Source organism: Phacochoerus africanus, chromosome 8 (assembly GCF_016906955.1).
Source record: "Phacochoerus africanus isolate WHEZ1 chromosome 8, ROS_Pafr_v1, whole genome shotgun sequence".
In the NCBI taxonomy this organism is placed as follows: Eukaryota; Metazoa; Chordata; class Mammalia; order Artiodactyla; family Suidae; genus Phacochoerus; species Phacochoerus africanus.
This window is the reverse complement of record NC_062551.1, coordinates 161,273,295-161,294,714: the sequence shown is the minus strand read 5'-3', so window position 1 is coordinate 161,294,714 and position 21,420 is coordinate 161,273,295. Positions and strand designations below refer to the sequence as shown.

General features: G+C 45.0%; 1 protein-coding gene across 2 annotated transcripts in view; it reads left to right on the top strand.

Annotated features, from left to right (window-relative positions):
* The window catches only part of ELAVL4 (ELAV like RNA binding protein 4), a 143,404-nt gene extending 122,447 nt beyond the window's left edge, over nucleotides 1-20,957 (top strand). The window contains exons 4-7 of one of the 2 annotated variants that reach the window (XM_047789145.1): nucleotides 10,328-10,481; nucleotides 12,864-13,089; nucleotides 14,732-14,770; nucleotides 17,994-20,957. In XM_047789145.1, the coding sequence (XP_047645101.1) occupies nucleotides 10,328-10,481; nucleotides 12,864-13,089; nucleotides 14,732-14,770; nucleotides 17,994-18,321 (747 nt within the window). In that variant the 3' untranslated portion in view covers nucleotides 18,322-20,957. The remainder of the gene's footprint in view (nucleotides 1-10,327; nucleotides 10,482-12,863; nucleotides 13,090-14,731; nucleotides 14,771-17,993) is intronic. The other variant, XM_047789146.1, reaches the window with a different exon arrangement.
* Nucleotides 20,958-21,420: the final 463 nt, after the last annotated feature.

The window sequence follows — 21,420 nt, the reverse complement described above, 5'->3', positions numbered from 1 at the left end:
GATACGAGCTGCTCTAAAAAAATTCAGCACAGCTCAGCTTTCTTAGCCGAACGGTGGGCTCCAGACCCCGGAAAAGAGTGGTCCTTTCTTGTTCACTCTGGTCAACACATCCCCAGTGTCTTAGAACCATTCTCAGCTCTGCATTTTGAAAACACACTAAGGGTTGTCCAGGGGCAAATGGGGAAGATAGCCAGACGGTGCTGCACTCACATATTCACCCCACAGCAGTTGCTTTTCCGTTGTCTAGAGAAAAAGACTGCAGTGCCTGTGAAGCTCAATCCTATATGTCAAGAATGCGGGAAGAGAACTTGTGTGTCTGTTATTTGCCTTGGATGGTAGTGAGTCCCTGGTTGTCAGAGACATTCAAACAGAGTCATTAGGGTGATATGGAAGGGTGTCCTTTGCCAGGCTGGAGTCTGACTAACTGATTCTAAAGGTCCCTTCTGGCTCTGAGATGCTATAACTTTATGTTGTTCCTGGGCCTTGAACTGTTTTGTCCAGTATCATAGCTACTAGCCACAAATGGTTATTTGTATTTGAATTTAAATTAAAATGAAAGAGGAGTTCCCACTGTGGGTCAGCAGAAATGAATCTGACTAGCATCCATGAGGACGCAGGTTCGATCCCTGGCCTCACACAGTGGATCTGGCATTGCCGTGAGCTGTGGTGTAGATGCAGACGCGGCTGGATCCCATGTTGCTACGGCTGTGGTGTAGGCCAGCAGCTACAGCTCTGATTCAATCCCTAGCCTGGGAACCTCCATATGCTACAGATGTGGCCCTAAAAAGACCAAAAAAAGAATAATAATAATAATTAATTAATTAATTAAAATGAAAGAAAAGTTTAGTTCCTTAGTCACACTAGGCATGTTTCACGTGCTCAGGACCCATGTGTAGCTGGTGGCTACCATGTTGGGCGGCACAGATCTAGGTTTTCTTGATCCCAGAAAGTTCTGCTGGACAGCGCTGGCCTAGAACATCAGTGGCCCTGGGGAATAAAGGATCACTTCTCGGAGTTCCTGTCGTGGCGCAGCGGAAAAGAATCTGACTAGGAATCATGAGGTTGCAGGTTTGATCCCTGGCCTCGCTCAGTGGGTTAAGGATCTGGCGTTGCCATGAGCTGTGGTATAGGTCACAGGTGCAGCGGGGATCTGGTGTTGCTGAGGCTGTGGCATAGGCCGGCAGCTGTAGCTCTGTTTCAACCACTAGCCTAGGAACTTCCATATGCCTTGGGTGCAGCCCTAAAAAGCAAAAAAAAAAAAGTCACTTCTCCATGGTTACCATGAAGCCCCAGGGCAAATCAGCTGGTTTGTCAAAGATCCTAGAGCCACATTCCTCTCCCTGTTGTCCATTCAGAGAGCTGAGATAAGATGAAGAGTCAGCTCCAGCTCCATCAAAAACTACCAGGATGAACTTGGACAATTTAATTTATTTCTCTGGACTTATTTCCTCATCTGCAGAATGGTTCGTTTCAGCTCTGACAGTCTAACTAATAAAATATTATAGCGTGATCTTTCCAGCTTGGTAACTTTCCAGGGAAGGTAGCAGTTTATGCCAAGTATGTGGCTTTTATTTCACTGTCCACATTAGCCTGGCACAGTGAAAATATCCCCAAATTCGGAATCGTATCCAGCCTTGTTTAGTTCAGCTGTGGTTACCTTGGGCAAGTACTCACCGAGTCAGAGTTTGTCATCTGGAAAATGGAACTAATAATATCTCGCTTATAGGTAATCCTAGCTTATAATGGATTGCTCGAGTAATGCTCCCCAGAATGAAGATGGCAGTGAATAGGGTAAAAATTACGTGGGGAGAGGGGAAACCTTTCTCCCATCTACATGTTTCAGAGATACCTAAGGAAGTAAAGAATGAGTCTGAGTCTGTACATGCCTTGGAAAGCATATACAGAGGCTTTGTCTAGTGCAAAGTATTGTGGAGCTTCCAAGTGACCACAGAAGTCTTAGCAGGCTTTTGTAAAGCAAGAGTTAGGAGTTGCAGTTTTGAGAGGAGACTGAATGTCTTAGATCCTTGTCTGATACCAACTCTTCCACTAATCAGGCCAGAAAATCTTCAACACATCTCTGCCTTCTGGGGGCCAACAGATAGACAGCGAGGTCCATATACCAAGCAATCCCCCTTGATAATTAGATGGACTTTTCTTTTTTTTCTTTTTGGCCATGCACACAGCATGTAGAAGTTCCCAGGCCTGGGATCAAACCCAAACCACAGCAGTGACAATGCCAAATCCTTAACTGCTAGGCCACGGGGAACTCCTAAAAAAAAGAGGGACTTTTAAAAAGAAATTGTAAGGGACATAAGTTCTATCACCACAGCATTTTTTAAAGGAAATATTTATCCTGGAGTTCCCGTTGTGGCATAGTGGTTAACGAATCCGACTAGGAACCATGAGGTTGTGGGTTTGGTCCCTGGCCTCGCTCGGTGAGTTGAGGATCCGGCGTTGCTGTGAGCTGTGGTGTAGGTTGCAGATGCGGCTCGGATCCTGCATTGCTGTGGCTCTGGTGTAGGCTGGTGGCTATGGCTCCAATTCGACCCTAGCCTGGGAACCTCCATATGCCACGGTAGCGGCCCAAGCAATGGCAAAAAGACAAAAAAAAAAAGAAAAAAAAGAAAGAAAGAAATATTAATCCTGCCTACTATGTGCAAATACTTTCATGACATTTTCTGGATATACTTCAAATGGATGATTCCCTCTATCCTTCTCCACCTCAGAATCAGCTCCTGGGAAAGGAGCTAAGATGCCCTCCGTACACTATATTATACATTTTTGTTTCAATTCAGAGATCTTTTTTGAGCTCCTGCCCTATGTAAGGTTTGGAGACTAGATGTCACAGAGGGTCTTCAGAGACCACCAGAATAATCAGACTATTTGGCAGATGAGGTGTTAGCACAGATGGCTGCGATGGGGAGCAGGGTGCAATAGTGGTTGCCACCGAAATGTGTATCATCTGTAGAGTCCAAGGAGAGAGCCTGGGCTTCGTGGAGGAGGTGGCATTCAGGCTGGGCCTAGAAGCTTGGACAGGAGTGTATTTTGCCATGATGATGAAGAGATACCAAGAACAGAGGCATTTGGTTTGAACTGAGGCATAGGGTGCCTAGAAGGGTTTGCAGGAGATGAGAGGTTGGGCCATAGCCCAGCAGGCCCTGGATGCTCAGATAAGGGATTTGCACTTCCCTCACAAGGTGCTGGAGAAACACTGGAGGTTTTGAGCAGGAAGAAGTGGCACAATCAGAACTCATTAGAAACATTACCATCAGGTCTTGTCCCTGGTGAAAGAATGTCATGTCAACCACATATCATATATCAGGCGGTGGATGAAGGGAGTATGAGGAGTGGGCTCATCAGCAGATGCCTGTTCTGCCTGTGGGCAGGGCTGCAGCCGCAAGCACAGGGCTAAATCCATCCTCACAATCAAAGCTGTTGTTTCAAGAGCCAGCTAGCTTCTTCCTGTTCTTTCTGCTCCTGGAGGTAGGATCGGAAGTCCCAGGGAAGGTTTGCTCCTAGAAGGCCCTGGAAACACCAGAGTCCTTTCTCTGCCAACATCCTCCTGGTCTCTTTGGAATGAATGCCCCCAGGGATCCGTATGCTCTGGGGAGTTTGGGCTCACTCAGACAGTATGACGTTACACCAGATTGCGGAAAATCTGCAGCCTGATCTTCTGAAATGAATGTCTCCTCTGCTAGACTAATAGTCCTCCGTGTCAGGGACTGTTGTATCCATTTCTGTACCCACAGCGTCTAGCATAAGGCCTAAGTACATAGCAACTGTATCAAAGCACTGTTTATTGAGCACTTACTGTGTGCCAGGCATAGTGCCTAAGAATCATATATGCATTAGCTTGTTTAAGTGCTCCAACAGCTCTATTAGAAAGCTTCTAAACTAGGTTATTCAAGTGAAACAGCTCAGAAAGTGTAAGCGACTTACCCCAAGGCTTACCATTTATAGCTAGTAAGTGACTAGGAGTTAAATCTACATCTCTCCAACCCCAGAACCCTTGCTCTTAACCTCTGTCTCTTCTCCATTCCAGAAGAGATGCTGTGTTTCAGTTAAAATAACATACATGAATACTTTCTTGGAGTAGCCTGTCACAAAATATAGTAGCCCGATGCTCTAACTATCACCTATCAGTGAGACTCACAGGAGACATAAGGGGTGGCGAGGACGGAAAGGATGCTCCTAGTGTGTGGAGCCAGAATAGAAATAGGGGAAGGTTGGAAGCTACTGGTGTAGGATGCCTCATAAGGGAATGAGCCTCCTGTCCTTGGCAGTGTGTCTGGTGGTTGGCCAATGGTCTTCTTCAGGTAGGATCTAATCCTACCCTGAACTTTTGAGGTCACTTCCAGGATCAGGTTTCTATGAAACAGATTTCAAGGATAATGCTTTCTGCTAGCATCACCAGCATCATCTGTCACCTTTATTTCATCTTACCACGAACTATGGTTGTGGAGATTAGCAGTTTTGCAAATAGAATGCCTAGCTCATGACAACATCCAGTCAATGATAGGGATCCTTGTAATTCAAAGGGGCCCAGCAAATGGCATCCCTGTTTCCTGCATACAGGTTCGTAACCAACTGAGAGATAAGACAAAGAGAAAAACTTATGGAATCCTAAGTTCATCTTTATTACTGACTAAGGCCCAGAGGGGGCAATTCCCATTGTGGCTCAGTGGGTTAAGACCCCAGCCTTGTCTTTGTGAGGATGCAGGTTCAATCCCTGGCTTCGCTCAGTGGGTTAAGGATCCGGTGTTGCCACAGCTGCAGCATAAATCACAGATGTGGCTTGGGTCTGTTGTTGCCACAGCTGCAGCTCCAATTCGAGCCCTAGCCCAGGAACTTCCATAAGCTGCAGGTACGGCCATTAAAAAAAAAGAAAAGAAAAGAAAAAAAAAATTTTTTTAAAGGGATTCTGTGGACATAATGGGCTTCCTAACACAGAACCTCACACTTGGACAGACTGACATAATATGTCACAGGTGCTCTGGATCCCATAGGCCTCCCCACATGAGAGCATAGCTTGCTCCCATAGAACTCAGAGCCTGGAACATAAAGTGCTTCCGGATGGCATCTGGTTCCCAGAAGGGAGGAAGCAGGCAACGTCTGAGGCTCACTGCTCATTTCCTTTATTGAAGCCTATTCAAAGCTGTGGCTCCACTTCCATAGAGAAGAGGGGATGAAGGGGTACAAAGAGGCCTGGCCTGTTACTCCAGGGAGCACCCTCCACATGGAAGGAAACACTGGGAGTGGGAACCCCGTAACCCCACACCGCCTCTGGAGCAGCCTCTGTACTACATTCTTCACTCGCTTGCATACTTCCCTCGCCAGACTGTGGGTTCCTTAAAGCAAAGGCTGTCCCAGCTCAGGGCCTGGCACAGGGAAAGTGTTCAGGAAGCGGAGGAGTGAATGAACTCTCATCTTCTAATGCCAGTGTTTTCCCAAAGAAGCACCTTTCCTCTAATCTTACCCTTCTCGTGACACCGAAGAGCCTGCCTTTACCATGCTTTCCAAGCCTTCTCCTTTCTCTGTACCATGGTGGGTCAGACAAGGGCCAAGGTGTTGTCAGATGATCCGGGAAGCACTTCTTGCGAGGCCATGCTGTTCCTCCGACCCTGCCCCGGCCAAGCCCTGGCTGTCAGCAGGTGAAGGCACCTGTGAGTGCTGTGCAGCAAGTGGCAGCCCCCAGCCCTGGTCCTGCTGCCCCATCTCCGACAGTGCCCACCTTGGTGAGAAGCACTCAGGGCAGCCTTGTGAAGCCACTTCAGAAAATGGGGAGTACTTTGTGGATGTGAAGCAGCAGAATCTGTAGGAATGTGCAGAGGAAATTCATGGCAGTGAAGTGGTAAAGGACGATCCAGACCCCATCATTCGGCGAGGAGGACAGTGCTTCTGTTGGCCCACACTGATGTGCTCCAGATGTCTGCTTATGTCTTTTGTTTTGGTTTGCTTTTACATTTTAGGGCTACATCGGTGGCATGTGGAAGTTCCCAGGCTAGGGGTGGAAGAGGAGCTACAACTGCCGGGCTACACCACAGCCACAGCAATGCTGGATCTGAGTCACATCTGAGACCTACACCACAGCTCGTGGCAACATGAGATCCTTAACCCACTGCGTGAGGCCAGGGATGGAACCTGCGTCCTCATGGATACTAGTCGGGCTTGTTAACCGCTGAGCCATGAAGGGAGCTCCTGCTTATGTCTTAACATTGAAAGATGTGTCCCAATGGGAGCTCAAGGCCCAGACTGGCCAACAAAGGTCTGTTGATGCATCACATAATAATATTTACTAAATGGATAACTATAGGTATGTGCTAGACACATTAAATCTGTTATCTTAATTGTCTACAATAACCCATCAAAGGAGAATTGTCCCTTGTCCCTTATCAAGATGAAATGACTTAGCCAAGGTCACAAGTAAGGTCACTTAGAGTCGGCCCATGGTCTCAGAAGCTCTGTGCTATACTGCCACTCTTGCAGAGAGTCAGGCTTACTGTGAGCCTGCAGGAATGGGGAGGCACAGGAAGCTTGGAGTGATTGTACATCCTTCATCAAGACCGTTTGTAAAGGCACCAGCCTTTGGGCCAGTGGGAGTGGCCTTCCCACCCCCAGCTCTTGCGGAGCTCCGGAACAAGGTCAGTGCTAGCATAGAAAGGCCAGTCTTGTCTTCAGGGATTCTGGATGAAAGAAGGGAGCAGGATCCTGATGGTCTGATGGTTCTTCGGGGCACTGCCTCCAGCACTGCAAGCCCTGGGCTCTAGTGGGGTTAATAAGGCCAGCAATGCTGACTCTCTGCAAAGGCCAAAAGTCAGTGATTTTTTAGAAATATTTCAGCCTAAGAGTTCTCTTGTGGCACAGTGAGTTAAAGATCCAGCATTGTCACTGCAGTGGCTTGAGTCACTGCTGTGGTATGGGGTCCTTCCCTGGCCCAGGAACTTCCACATGCCACAGGTGTGGCCAAAAAAGAAATATTTCGGCCTAACTAAGAGCCTCACACCTGTAGTCACGCTGTTAGAATTTGATAAATATATAAGGAAACGTGAAAAGATTAGATTCTGGGACAAGCATTTGGATATTGAATGTGGAAAGATCCTTTTCCTGTTGTTTTTGTCCACTCCCACTTCTTCAGGTTTCCTGGACAGGGGACTAAGAGAACAAAAGACTGAAGGTTCCAAATGTAGGAGAAAAACTAAGTGAGAATTAGGCTTAGTGAATGGTCTAGGTGCCGTCCACCCTTAGGATTGGTCACTGTGTTGTGACTGGGGCCTGTCACAGTCATCCTCCCTGACTGAGATTCTGCCTCTGTCAGAATCCTCCTTTGGGGAAATGTCATTGACTTCCCAGTGCCAGCTCCTTTTCCAAGCAGATCTGTCCCCAACCTGCTCCCCTCTGTACCCCATTCCTGGCTGCCCAGAACTAAGGGGAAGCAAGGTCGTTACTGTCCATTGTGCACTACACCCTTGACCTTCGTCATCTCTTTTGTCCTCGCAGTAAGAGGGCCATCATCAGGCCATGGTTCCCTGACCCTACCCGTCTTACCAACAGTCTCCCCTCAGCTCTGTCTCCTTCCTGGCCATTTTAGCCCTTAATTAAAAGGGAGATTCTTCTCCCTTTCTCTGTGTTCCAGTCCCTATATGGCCCTGGAATGGCACACATCTTACGGCATTATGATAATTGGTCCATTCTTCCATTCAGCTCATATTTACTGAGTACCTGCGGGGGTGCCTGTTGCCCTCATGGACTTGGAAGTCCTTTAGGGCAAGAACCATGCTTTGTTCTTGCTTATTGTGTATCCCCAGCACACAGCACTGTGCCTAGCTCATGGCAGACCCTCAGGAAATGTTTGAACACCTCTAAAATCTAGTCCAACGACAATCTTTCAGGCTTTCCAATCCCAGACACTGGAGAATGGAAAACCTGTATCTTAGCTCTTAGCCTAGTAGGAAAACACAACTGTGATTCTGGATGCTTAACTCTCAGCATTCCCCCTAAGTAGAGGAATCTAAACTGCAATTAACCCCAAAGAGCCGTTCATGCCCAAGTCATTCATTGTGATCTGTGGGTGTTCATTCATTCTTTTAGTAGGTGTTGAGCACCCTCCAAGGATCAGGCTCTGTGCTGGGAGCTAAAGTCATAGAGATGAATAAGGCACACACACACACACACAACCCAAGACCTCAACATCGGCAGAACAGATAGATGGTGAATCAAGGTCAGAACAGGTTAAGAACCATAGATGTGGTTCATCGAGAGCACCGTGTGGGGGGGGGGGGGGGGGGGGGTTAGGAGGCGCTAAGACCAAGGATAGCTGTCCAGAGAAGGTGGCATTTGAGCTGGGCCTGAAAAGGAGTAGGAGCAGGGCCTGAGGAAGTGGGTGGGAGTTTCTTCCCAACGAACAGAAGCACAGAGGTAGGGGGTATGTTTGGGGGACCACCAAGATCATTCAGATAATTACTTGGTTAGTCATTGGCAGGGGTCAGACAGGGTGGCCCTCTTTACCACAGACATATTACTGATGTTTTATTTTCCCCTCCCTACCGCTCCTTCCTTGTGCCTAGAAAAAAATCACTCTGCTGGGTTATAACCTGACAGGACAGGGGTAGGAGAGCCTTGTGTGGAGCAGTGTCCTGTTCTGGCAGTCACATGGGATTCTTGATCTTTCAGCCCCTACCCTCAAATGCACATGCAGGGATGCTCCGTGTAAAGGCCCCTCTGCCTCTCAGCCGTGTGCAGGGAGGAAGCCTACAGAGGCCACCCACGAGTTTCTAGAAGACGTAGACGCTGTAGATGGGCTGCCTTGTCCCACTGACAGGAAGAGGCCAGTGAGACTGATTAGTCACGCACATCATTTTATTTTATGTTGGGTAAACATCTTTTTTAGGTGGGAAGCCCATAAAGAGACCTGGCATCTCTGCACAGAAAGGGAGTGTGCCATGGGTGAGGGGTCTGCCCATGCCTCATGGCTCTTTGCATGGTCTGCCGCTAGACCCATTCTCAGAGTCAAGGTCCACTTCACTGCTGGACGTTTAGTTGCTAATACCAAAGGTCCCATTTAAGAAGTACAATTCCTTTTGTAAACATGCTTTTCTGTGTGCAGAGCACACGCGCGTGCACACACACACACACACACTTACCCCTATCGTCTTAGCAGGTCCTATGAATTGGTTATATAAATGAAATAAAACTCCCAACTGAAAAATGCTAAGGCATATAGGTCCCTTCCTGTCCAGCACTGTCAGATGTGCTCTGAAATGACTGTTTTCATCATCTATTCTGAGCCATAACCGCCCAGAAATAGCTTTAGCAGGAAAGTGCTTTTGTTAGACTAGCTGTAAATTATATTTCAAATGTCTGATGTTGTTTTCTTAAAAAATAAATAAATAAGTAAATGGAAGTCTAAAATTAATGACTGCTGGGGTTTGCTTTGCTTATGTGTACTGCTACAGATTTGGCTTCTTGCAGATGGAATTTCAGATCTGTTTACACTTCTGTGTTAGCTTTTTTGGGGAAAAAAAAGCAGTTGAGAGATCTGGGAGGACAAATTTACAAAGTCGAACTTATTATAACCAGCAAGGCTCGTTTCTCTCTCCACTGCCCTCTCCCTCCCTGCTTTCCACTGCGCCCTCATTCTGTTTATTGTGGTTTTATCTGCTCTGCCTCAAAGTTAGAAGGCCACTGGTTCTTGCAGATGTTATGACAAGGTCACATAGCCAGTTTCGCAAGCAGATGTTCATTCAGCCCCATTTCACCAGCACTTTGTCATTCAGTGAGAGCAGACCTTGTGGGAACAGATTGGAACAACACAAAGGATGGGACATTAAAAAAAAAAATCTTGCAGAGAACCTGATCGCTTTTATGCGTCTAAGAAGGGGATGGGGGTGGGTGGTGGCAAGGAGAGAAATTTGCAGAGCAGAATTTCATGGGTCTTTTTTTTTTTTTTTGGTTTATTCAAAGATTATTATGTGTTGGATACAGTAAATCATCTATACACCCACATCCAGGAGGTAAATCTTCAGAATTCCATGCGTGGGTAGTTCTGCATTTAACAGCTGCCATACAGTAGCTATTTTGTTCTGCACTTAGAGACCCTTATCTGTGCATTTGTTTTAAGCTATCATCAACTCTCCTTTTATTCCTCCCTGGCTGTTCTCCTGGTTCTCATGGCTATTCCAAGAGCAGCTAAAATCTGAACCACGGAGTTATTTGAACTGACACTGTGAGTTAGAATGATAGACGGGGGGCTGTCATCTTAATTGTCGACTCAGTCTCGACTCAGAGGGTGTTGCCTCTAATGGATTTAGCCCCTCTTGCCTTTTCCTAGGTCTCATATGCCCGTCCGAGCTCTGCCTCAATCAGGGATGCTAACCTGTACGTTAGCGGCCTTCCCAAAACCATGACGCAGAAGGAACTGGAGCAGCTTTTCTCGCAATATGGCCGCATCATCACCTCACGAATCCTGGTCGATCAAGTCACAGGTGAAGCATTTCTTTGTCATTTCTTTCCTTGTATCTCAGTGTCACCAGCCTGTGCTGGTGTGACTCATAGGAGCAGAGGGGTAATGATGACTTAGGGTAAAAGATGTGAGTAGGCAGAATTTTTACTTCAGAGAAAGACTTTTTATCCACCAGTTGCCCCCAACTTCGGGTGGGCCGTGCCGGGAGGTAGGAGATGAAGATCAGGGTAAATTGTTCTTCAAGCAGCTAAACTCCCTGGCAGAGTTGTAAAGAGGATTCGGCCATCACGTTGAGTGTGGGACTGAATGACCTTCAACGTCTCTTTCAGTCCTTGACCAAATAACATTGCTTTGGTCTGTGAAAGGAGCCTGTATGTAGAGCTCTGGCTCTGATGAGAGCATTTAGAGTTGCCTCGTCAGGCCGCCTCATTTCACATGTGAGGACCCAAGTGGTCCAAAGCGGGGCATCTGACTTCTGTCCCGTTGGTAGCAGTTCAGGGATAGCCCAAGATCTGGTGCCGTGCCGCTACTTCAGCCGTAGCAAGGAAGAGCAACCACCACCTCTCAGTAAGGAAGGCACCTCGGTTGCATTTTTTTTTTAATTTTTAATTTAATTTTTTTATTTTTCATTATTTTTCCAATACAATTTTTTTTCTACTGTACAGCATGGTGACCCAGTTACACATACATGTATACATTCTATTTTCTCACATTATCATGCGCCAGCATAAGTGACTAGACATAGTTCTCAGTGCTACACAGCAGGCTCTCATTGCTAATTCATTCCAAAGGCAACAGTTTGCATCTATTAACCCCAAGCTCCCAATCCGTCCCCTCCCTCCCCTTCCCCCTCGGCAACCACAAGTCTATTCTCCAAGTCCATGATTTTCTTTTCTGTTGCATTTTTTTTAATATTTTATTTTATTTTATTTTTGTCTTTTTAGGGCTGCACCTATGGCATATGGAAGTTCCCAGGCTAGGGGAATCGGAGCTGTTGCCGCCACCCTACGCCAGAGCCACAGCAATGCCAGATCCGATCCTTGTCTGCGATCTACACCACAGCTCACCACAACAGCAGATCCATAACCCACTGAGCGAGGCCAGGGATCGAACCCACAACCGTATGATTCCTAGTCGGATTCGTTTCTGCTGCACCACAACGGGAACTCCCCTGTTGCATTTTTGACGACAGAATGTTTTCATCTACTCCAAAGGCGATGCCAATGGAAAACACCCCCTGAGAGCAGTTCAGCATGTGCTGATCATTTGACCATTGCCACAAACCCTCGCTGAAGGCAGCTCTGCCTCAGATGCTGCGCAGGGGTCACCAGACACCAGGGAATGAAGCTGGCATGGTCCCACCCTCACAAGACTCCAGTGTGAGAAGTACCTGCTAGGGTTGTGCCGTGCAGCACAAGAGCTCAGGAGAGGGCGGGCTGGGCCTGGGGGCACTGTTGGGAAGGAAGGTTCCATCATGGAGGTGATGTTTGAACAGAATTTTGGAGGATGACTTGCAGTTATCTGGCAAGAAGGAGAGGTAGACCACTCTAGGTGGATGGGATGCATCCTAGAGAAGAGGTGGCTAGGACATATCCTAAGGCATGGAGTCAAGGAAGAACACAGCCTGTTCAAGGAATATCTGGCAGTTCAACACGGCTGGCATGAGGTTCAACAGGGGACTGGGACCAGATCATCAGGGGCATTAAATGCCAGGCCAGCAAGTCTGGACTTCATCTGTATGCAGCATGGAGCCACGGGAAGGTTTTTGTGGGTTTTAATCATTTGTTCTTCTGTGTTTAGAGTAGAGAGCAATGGGGAAGAGGTACCATGAACAAGGAAAAATATTGAAAAGGTACAAAAAAGGTATAAAAGATGTTTTAAAGGGTGCAATGTGGTCAGACCACATAACTTTTCAAATAGATTCTGTAGTTGCCAGGTATGGAGGACACATTGGAGGACCAGAAACTGGACCGTGTGTGATCAATTACAGCAACTAAAGGGAGACCGAGGGCTGAGCAGGGTGGTGTCGGAGGGCTGGAAAGAGTGAGAGATGCCCGTGTTTTGTGCGGGGAGTCACCGGTCCAGAGCCATGCTGGCAGATGTGCAGGCAGGTGCATTTTGATGGGTAAGAGAGATCCGGGAAGCCAGGCTCAGCCCTAGTCCCACAGATGGGCCATCTCCCCTCAGAACCTCATGGGGCCCAGCTCATCTCTTCCCAGATATGGAAGTTCTGAGGCCAAGGATTGAATCCACGCCGCAGCTGCAGCAGTGCCAGGTCCTTTTAAACCACTGCACCACATCTTCACCATGACCCGAGTAGCTGCGGTCAGATTTTTAACCCACTGCGCCGCAGCAGGAACTGCAGTCTGTTCACTCTTTATGAAGGCTCTTTTTCTTTCCTCAGGAGTATCCAGAGGGGTGGGATTCATCCGGTTTGATAAGAGGATTGAGGCAGAAGAAGCCATCAAAGGGCTGAATGGCCAGAAGCCCAGCGGTGCTACAGAACCGATTACTGTGAAGTTTGCCAACAACCCCAGCCAGAAGTCCAGCCAGGCCCTGCTCTCCCAGCTCTACCAGTCCCCAAACCGGCGCTACCCCGGCCCACTTCACCACCAGGCTCAGAGGTTCAGGTAGGCAAGCCCACAGGGGGAAGAGCCCTGCCCGGGTACAGAGCCCGGCCAGAGCCAGGGAACCCCACGGCTCTGGAGGATGGGGCAGGCTAAGGGCCTCTGCCCCCAGGCATCACCGTGCAGATCTCCCCCCGCACCCCAGTTTCCACTGCTATAAAATGTGATGATGGGATCAGATGCTTTTCTAAGCTCCCTTTCAAACTACCACTGTGACTGCGGTTAAACTTCAGATTCTTTAGTTGAAACAAAATTTCTGCATTTAACCAAGTAGTGAGGTTCAGTTTCCACAAGCGTTAATCACAGATAAATGACGGCATTCCTCAGTTGAGACGTAAGGCTAAGATAGTGGCTTTTGATAAAGTCAAAGAAGAGAGTAGCCTTGCCAGAGAGAGAGGACTGGCTCCTCCTCTTTCTCCGGCCGGTAACTGTTGGGTCGGGAAGGCGGGGGTGTCGGGATGCCCTCTCTTCTGTGTTAACTTTGCTCTGACATGAAGTCAGCGGACTCTGGGAAGATGAGGAGAAAGACTTTGTCCATGCCTCATTAGTGTTTCCTTCAGGCACCCAGCCCGCCAGGAAGCGCCAGGTGCAGTGGGGCGTCCCCTCGTCATGGGACGTTTCTGAGAGGCAGGTTTCTCTCCATGAAGGCATTCCGACCTTGACCAGGCTCTGCTGTGCCAGAGATGAGAATATCCCTGGCCTACCCATAATGGTTCTAAATAATGCTTTTATTCCACCCATGTTCTGACTTTCCTTCAATAAAAGGGTCGTTCTCTTTTTCAAACATCCCATGAGCCATTAGTAGGCCCTTCCATCTAGCTACAGTGAGGAGAAAAATCAGCCTTGGGAGTGTCCTTGCAGGCCCCGTGAACTCGAAATGGTTAATGGCTTCATGAAGAGTCCAAGTCATCTAATTTTTATTTTGTGTGAGAGCACATGCAGTATTTATGTAAAAAGCCTTTCCAGCAGGCTTCTAATGGTGGAAACAATGGTTACTACTGCCCCATGATGTGACTAGCTTGTCCCCAAATATACTGAACATGAAGGAGATTATAACAAAATGACAGTTTGCTGGGCGGTGTTTTCAGGTTGTAAATAGTAAGCTTGTTAAAAAAACAAACAAACAAAAAAAACCTGAACCCTCAAACTCCCCTCCTCCAAAGGCAAGAAAAAAAAAAATGTGTGTGGTAAAAAGATTAGGTTAATGTAGCCAGGCTAAGAGAAAAGATCCATTCTGATATGCATTATGTGTGCATGCACTGTTAACCTGGAACAGAGACCTTTATTCATAAATTTAATTACAATAAAGGTGACCAACTTAAGAAGCCGCCCCTTTTAAAAATTTTTCACACACAACATAAAATCCACACAAATGTTCTGAGAACTGGGGGGAGTGGGATTAATTCAGACCCTGAGAGCAAAGAAGGTTCATGAGACAGTTGCTTTAAACTCCAGCATTGACCTGAACATGAATTACTTTAGTCAGAGACAGGAAGGGGGAAACTATCAGTGGCTAGACTCGTAAGCACTGGGGAAAGTTGTTGAGCTTTTCTTCTTTGAAAATGGAGCATTCTTATTAATAGTTCCATTGAGCGATCTTGCCATCTGTGAGGCATTAACCCAGAGACCCTCCTTCTCTTTGCAGGCTGGACAATTTGCTTAATATGGCCTATGGCGTAAAGAGGTAATTAAAACTCCACAGATTGCCAGATGTCCGTGTTGGCACAGACTGGGGCTAGAATTTTTTTTTTTTAATTCACTAACTTTACTTTTTTTTTTAATTCTTCCTTTTTCTTCCACCAGCATGTCAAATTCTTAATTTTAATTTCAGACCTCAGTTGGTTTTGTTTCTTTTAGGGCACACAAAGTGTGTTTGTGTGTTTCACTTTTTCTTTTATTTGCAGGTGGGCTTCTCCTATGGTTCAGGTGCCACAGCTACCAAGCCCTTGATAATCTGGTCCTCTGAACAGCTCCCCTAAGGGGGACGGCTGCGACTCTTTGCCAGCTGATTTTGCAAACTTGCAAAGCAACTGTTTTGCATTAGCAATGCCAAGATTCAGTTAAGAGGGCAGATTCCAGCAAATCAAAATTAGAACATTTTGTTAATCATGGTTGACAATCTTATGATTGTCAGCGGAAAAATTAGATTTTGGACTACCAGCCCCAGCCAAAGCATGAATAAACGCGTGTACAACCTTACGACTCCAGCCCCCACCTCAATGTGCATTTCAGGGCACAGCCTGAGAATGAAGTGTATCTGTGTGCACCTCAACCAGGGGTTTCTTTTGTTACAGGTTTTAGCAGTTATTATCAATCCTCCCTTGGTTATATATGTATGTATGTTTTAAACTTGCTGTTTCTTTTATTTAAAACCTTTTTGTGGGGTTGAGGGCCCAAGTCGCGTCAAGGTTGGGGTGGGGGTTGGCTCTCTGAATGTAGTCACAAAGGTGGTCCAGACCTAGTCTGAGAGCTGCATCTCGGGGAGTTGGGTGCATTATGTCACTGTGTCCGTGAGATTCCCACCTGTGCCTGTGAGGAGCCCCCCTCAGCTGCCAGGGACATCACATCTTCCTCATCCTGCTCAGTAGAGCTGCACACTTTGATCCCTTCCTGCAGTCAAGGGAAAGAGAATAGTCCAAAGAGTCACACTCCCTATAGGAGGCAGTGCTTTCACCACTGGGCTGTGCATGGTAAGTACCCTGCTCTGGAAACCTGCACACAGTGGAGGAAGTAACTTGACTGCAGACTTCACTCTCAGGGTGCCAGCCTCTTGAATCCCAGCCCCAGAACCTGTGAGGGTAACTGAATGATCGCCACACTGCCTGCCTGTTCCCAGACGTTTTCTGCTCTGCCGTGTACCTTTGCTCCTGTCCAACTTTAATGAGGCAGCATCAAATATTATGAAAAGAGTGATGCTAAGACATGGATGAGGTCAAGGAAAACAGCGGAAGCACACCTGCTTCCCTCTCCCGCAGTTCCTCCCCCGTAGTAAACATCCCAAGTTGATAAGAGCTTCTCTTTTCCTATTAAGCCCAGATTTGGATCCAGAGTCCTTCCTACCAAAGTGCTCCAGGTAGCATTACCAACTAGAGTTGAAACCTCTTTGCTAGCCCTGACTTTGGTCTTGTACTACTTAGCTGTTCTCTGCCTATAAACTGCAAGAGGTCGATTGACTCAGCTGGAGGAGAGAACGTTGAGAAGACAGTCTTCAGAAATAATGCAAATAACAATGAGACATGCATTTGCCCTCCTAAGAATCTGTACCATGATGTTTCTGGGTTCTGTCCTGTTATTTGTTTTTAAGCAAGAGGGAAAATTGACTCAATGAATACTACCAAAAACAGTGTCCAGTGAGTCGTTACGGTTAGCGTACCTTCAGCCTTTTGATTATCTAAATTCCAGTTAGATGCGTAACTATTCTTTCACAGGACTTTCAAATCTCTAGGAATATATGCTTATTTTTAAAACAGTCCTAGATGATACTTTATCCACTTTCTTCTCCAGTTTTTCCTCCTCTCCTCCTCTTCGGAAAGAAAGAAAAATGAAAAGCAAAGTGCTAGTCAGTATATAGAATCAAAATTGGTATAAGTTTGGTATAAAGTAAAATGTTAAAAAATACTTTTCTGCTACAGGCACTGGTAACCTGTTGTTTCATCTGATGCATCCATCATGAATCTCACACACACATTTTATCAGACAGTGAATAGAATCTGAAGGATTGTTTTTCTTCTCAAAATTATGTGAAAACTGGAGTTCCCATTGTGGCTCAGTGGAAACGAACCCGACCAGTATCCTTGAGGATGCGGGTTCAGACCCTGGCCTTGCTCAGTGGGTTAAGGATCTGGTGTTGCCATGTGGCCTGTGGTGTAGGTTACAGATGTGGCTCAGATCCCGTGTTGCTGTGGCTGTGGTGTAGGCTGGCAGCTGCAGCTCTGATTCAACCGCTAGCCTAGGAACTTCCATATGCCTCGGGTGCAGCCCTAAAAAGCCAGAAAAAAAAAAATTACGTGAAAACTGAGATTTCAAAGCCTCATACAAAAGTAGTTGTAATAAGGCAAATAACCATTTTCTGCTTTTCTAATGTACAGTGTTTCAAGATCTATAAATGCACAAACCACTTGAAATCTCCCTCCTGTGACACTTAGAAATGAATTCCAGATAATAGAGAATCAAGGAGTGTCACATCCTTATTATTTTTGCTCAGGAGTTTTTGGCACTCTTTTGAATAAATGCTAATGAAACACAAGCCACCCATCCGATTAAAAACAAGACCTAGCTGTTCGTTCTCATGGATCTCCACCCTCAATAATATCGAGAGATCTTTACCAACTGTAAGTCAAGGGACTGCAAAGATGGTGGACTTGAGCACTTACAGGGCCGTCCCCTCATCTGCCTTAAAAAATAAAATTTCCCAAGCATCGACATCCACCTGTGTTATTCGCCAGTTCAGTCAATAAACAGCTATTGAGTGTCTTCTCTGTGTCATATGTGTGAGATTCCCATATGGTCCCCACTGAATAAATAAGTAAAGCAACAGGATGAATCAAGTACGGCCTCTTCCCTGAAGAGCTAGCTGTCTGTCTACCGTGGGGAGGGAGGTGAGGGTCAGGGTGGGATCTCCCATGAACACATACTGGGATGAGAGCCTTGCTGTGGGAACTGCTCGTGGTTTTTAGGAGCTGACCTAGGCCTTTCTCTTGGCATGTACGTGCCTTAGCCAGTCTAGCCGTTCCCAGCAGAAGAAATGCCACAGACATTAGTTTTTGCGTTTTAGGTTTTTAAACCCTGAAGACTCTCCTGCAAACACTCACTCAGCCCTCTGCCCCGTGTCTGTGTCTGTGCATCTGTGTGTTTTCCATGGTCAGACTGATGTCTGGACCAGTCCCCCCTTCTGCTTGTCCCCCCAGGTTCTCCCCAATCACCATTGACGGGATGACAAGCCTTGTGGGAATGAACATCCCTGGTCACACAGGAACGGGCTGGTGCATCTTTGTCTACAACCTGTCTCCTGATTCCGACGAGAGTGTCCTCTGGCAGCTCTTCGGCCCCTTCGGCGCAGTGAACAACGTCAAAGTCATCCGAGACTTCAATACCAACAAGTGCAAGGGATTCGGCTTTGTCACCATGACCAACTATGACGAGGCAGCCATGGCCATCGCCAGCCTCAACGGGTACCGCCTGGGAGACCGAGTGCTGCAAGTTTCCTTTAAAACCAACAAAGCCCACAAGTCCTGAATTTCCCATCCTTACTTATTAAAAAATATATATAAATATATACGAACAAACCACACGCGCGCACACACACACATACACACGCACACACACAAAAGAGAGAGAAACTTTTCGAGGCTTATATTCAACCATGGACTTTATAAGCCAGTGTTGCCTAAGTATTAAAACATTGGATTATCCTGAAGTGTACCAGGAAAGGATTTTATAATGCTTAGAAAAAAAGAAAAAAAAAACACAAAAAAAATACCTTTGATGCATTGAATGTTCTTTCATAGCTGTCGTTGTTGACTATAATATACACAGATAGCAACGTGCAGGGATTTTTACCCAGCCAGCTAACTTTACTACCTTCCTTGAAGGTGGGTCTTTTTAAGATGACCATTCGCTCATTTGAAGAAGAAAAACAAAAAACAAAAAAAAAATAATAAAACAATTTTTACAAAGTAATGGGATTCAAAGAAAGAAAAAAAAAAGATTTTTCTTTTTTGTCAAAATGTTGATCCAATCAGATTGGTTAAAAACCCCCACACAAATTAAAGAGGAATAATAAAAATTGCAAAAATTACAAGAACTTTTGCAAATTTTTTTATTTTTCCTTTTTTCTTTTATATCATGTGAACTAAAACAGTCTTCTGTTAGGGGATGGGGGCAAGGGGGATACCTGATGACATCAACAACTTAATAACATTAACATTGTTGCCAAAGAGGTGGTCTCTTTGCTGAAAATGGGTTTCAAGAAAAATCTATTTTTATAAAATATAAAGAATTTTTACAAGAGAATCTGGATTTGAGAAAAAAAATATTTTGACTGGCTAATTTAGGGGAAATTGACAACTTTGTCGCGTTCATACTGCACTGGTAACTTTTTAGAGATCAAGATGTGTGTTTTAAACTGGATTCGTAGACTGTTTTTTGAAGGATGGGCTATAAACAGATGATCTTCATATCTTTTCATAGCATGTAATAATAATAAAAAAATATTAATTACTAGGGGAAAGGAGTGTTCGTTCTACCCAGGGTACCACAGTTCCCCACAGTCAAAACCCAAAAGCAAGGAGATGAGTTGAAAGACAGTTTTTCTTTAAGTCATCAGTATGGGATGTCAGCAGAACAAAAATTAAAAAGATTAATTTTCCTTTTGATCTAAAACTTCCTTAGTTTGAGCAGTAGGTGCTACAAAATTATTTACATATCTTAGTATCATAGTTAAATGTATGTGTTTAGGAGAGGAAAACAAAAGATAAATTTGCTTTAAATTCATTAAGGAATTTTCAAATTCACTTTGTAGCCCATGCTGATAGAACTGGGCTGTGTTGGTACATTTGAAACACTGTTTATGTTGCTTGAAACACTTATTTATTTAATCGCCGATGTGATGATGCCTATGGCCGAGATCAAATATAGCTAGATTGGCTAGACTACTTATTTGTTTACTTAAACTATGGGAAGAAGCATATTATTGTGTCATTCTGTTGTGTGTGTATGTGTATATACAATATAAATATATATATATAAAGTTATTTTTCCTTTGGGTTAATTTATTATAAGTTGTAACACTTGGCTAGTTTTGTTTGTATATGTCTTAAAAATGTTTTCTTATGCTATTTAAGTGACAGTTAAAGAGGTATCAAGGTAACTTGTGTAGAACTATTGTTTGATATATTGTCATGTTTGTTGTGAATATTTTTTCTTACTGCACAGTAGAAAAATAAAAACAACTGGGTCTTTATTTTAATGTAACTCAGATTGGGGAAAACAAAACAGAGCTAAAGGAACAAAATGACTGAGGGAGCTTTCTCCCACGTCCAGTGCACTGATCATTTGAGTATGTTTGTGCTTCGTACGGTTATATATTTAAAACAAAAACAAAACAAAAAAATACAAGGGTTCATGCTCTTCCCTGGGTAATAGAAACAGTTACTCGCTATGCATAATCTAGTTGATAGTTAAATTTGCTATTGCTTTTCTTGTCTTGTTATATACAATCTTTTCAATACCAGTTTAGTCTTAATGGTAATAAAACGTTATGGTTATTTATAACTTGTGCTTATTTTGTGCGTTTTTTCCCATGCTGAACCCACTAAGTGCATGTAGACAGAACTGTTGTTTTCACACTGAAGAGGCAAACTTTGTAGTAGTCGTCGTAGTGGTAGACAGATAACGAGAACCACGGCTGCATCATAGACTCCTCCTTTAAATTTTTTTTCTGTTTTTTTTTCCTCTTTTCGGTTTTGAGAAAAAACAAACAAACAAAAAACAAAAACACCAGATTTCAGTTCAGAGAACACTCGTTCAACATTCACGGAAACCTTCTTACGTCACCTGCTATGAATGAACGCAGTTGCTGGCAAAGTTTTGATGCATTTGCTAAGCATTAGTGGGAAAGGCATGCCAAAATCCCTTCTCTATAATGTGTTCACTCTTGGGGGAAAAAAAAAGGAAAAAAAATCTTAGGACCAGGCAGTTGTATACTTTAGTTATAATGAATGACTTCATGTTAATCTTGCTAGTTTAGATGATTTCCGAGGGAAAGTATTGTAAATGTTTTTTTTTTTCATACTCTTGTTGTGTTTGAATTATTTGTACTTTATCTGTCCAGACAATAAATGAAAGTGTGTAGAATGGATTTGAGCTTCCCAGATTTTTAAATGTGTTCATGCAAACTTTTTTTTTTTTCTGTAGCATCTTCAGATTTCCCCAGTATTTTTACCATTAAACAAACAAAAAAGGCAGAGTAAAATTCTGTTTTGCAAGTTAGCCCAGTCTCTCAAAGTCAACTCAGTATTCAAAAGTTATCACTCTAGTTCCGCACTGCTACTGTGGTCTCCAACCAGCAGTTATAGGTATCATCTGGGAGCTTGTTAAAACGCAGAGTCTTGGGCCAAATGCAAATCTATATTTAACCAGATCTCCAGGTGAATCACTGGTACTTTAAAGCGTGAGGAGCACTGCCCTGGTTGATAACAAGCCGGCAAGTTTGGCATTGTGTTTGGTACTATGATACATTAAGGTCTGTAATTCATGTGGAAGCATACTTGCGACTTGTGCAGAAGAAAGGGCATCACTATTTGCAGAGCATCTGTCATGTGTCAGGCTACGTGG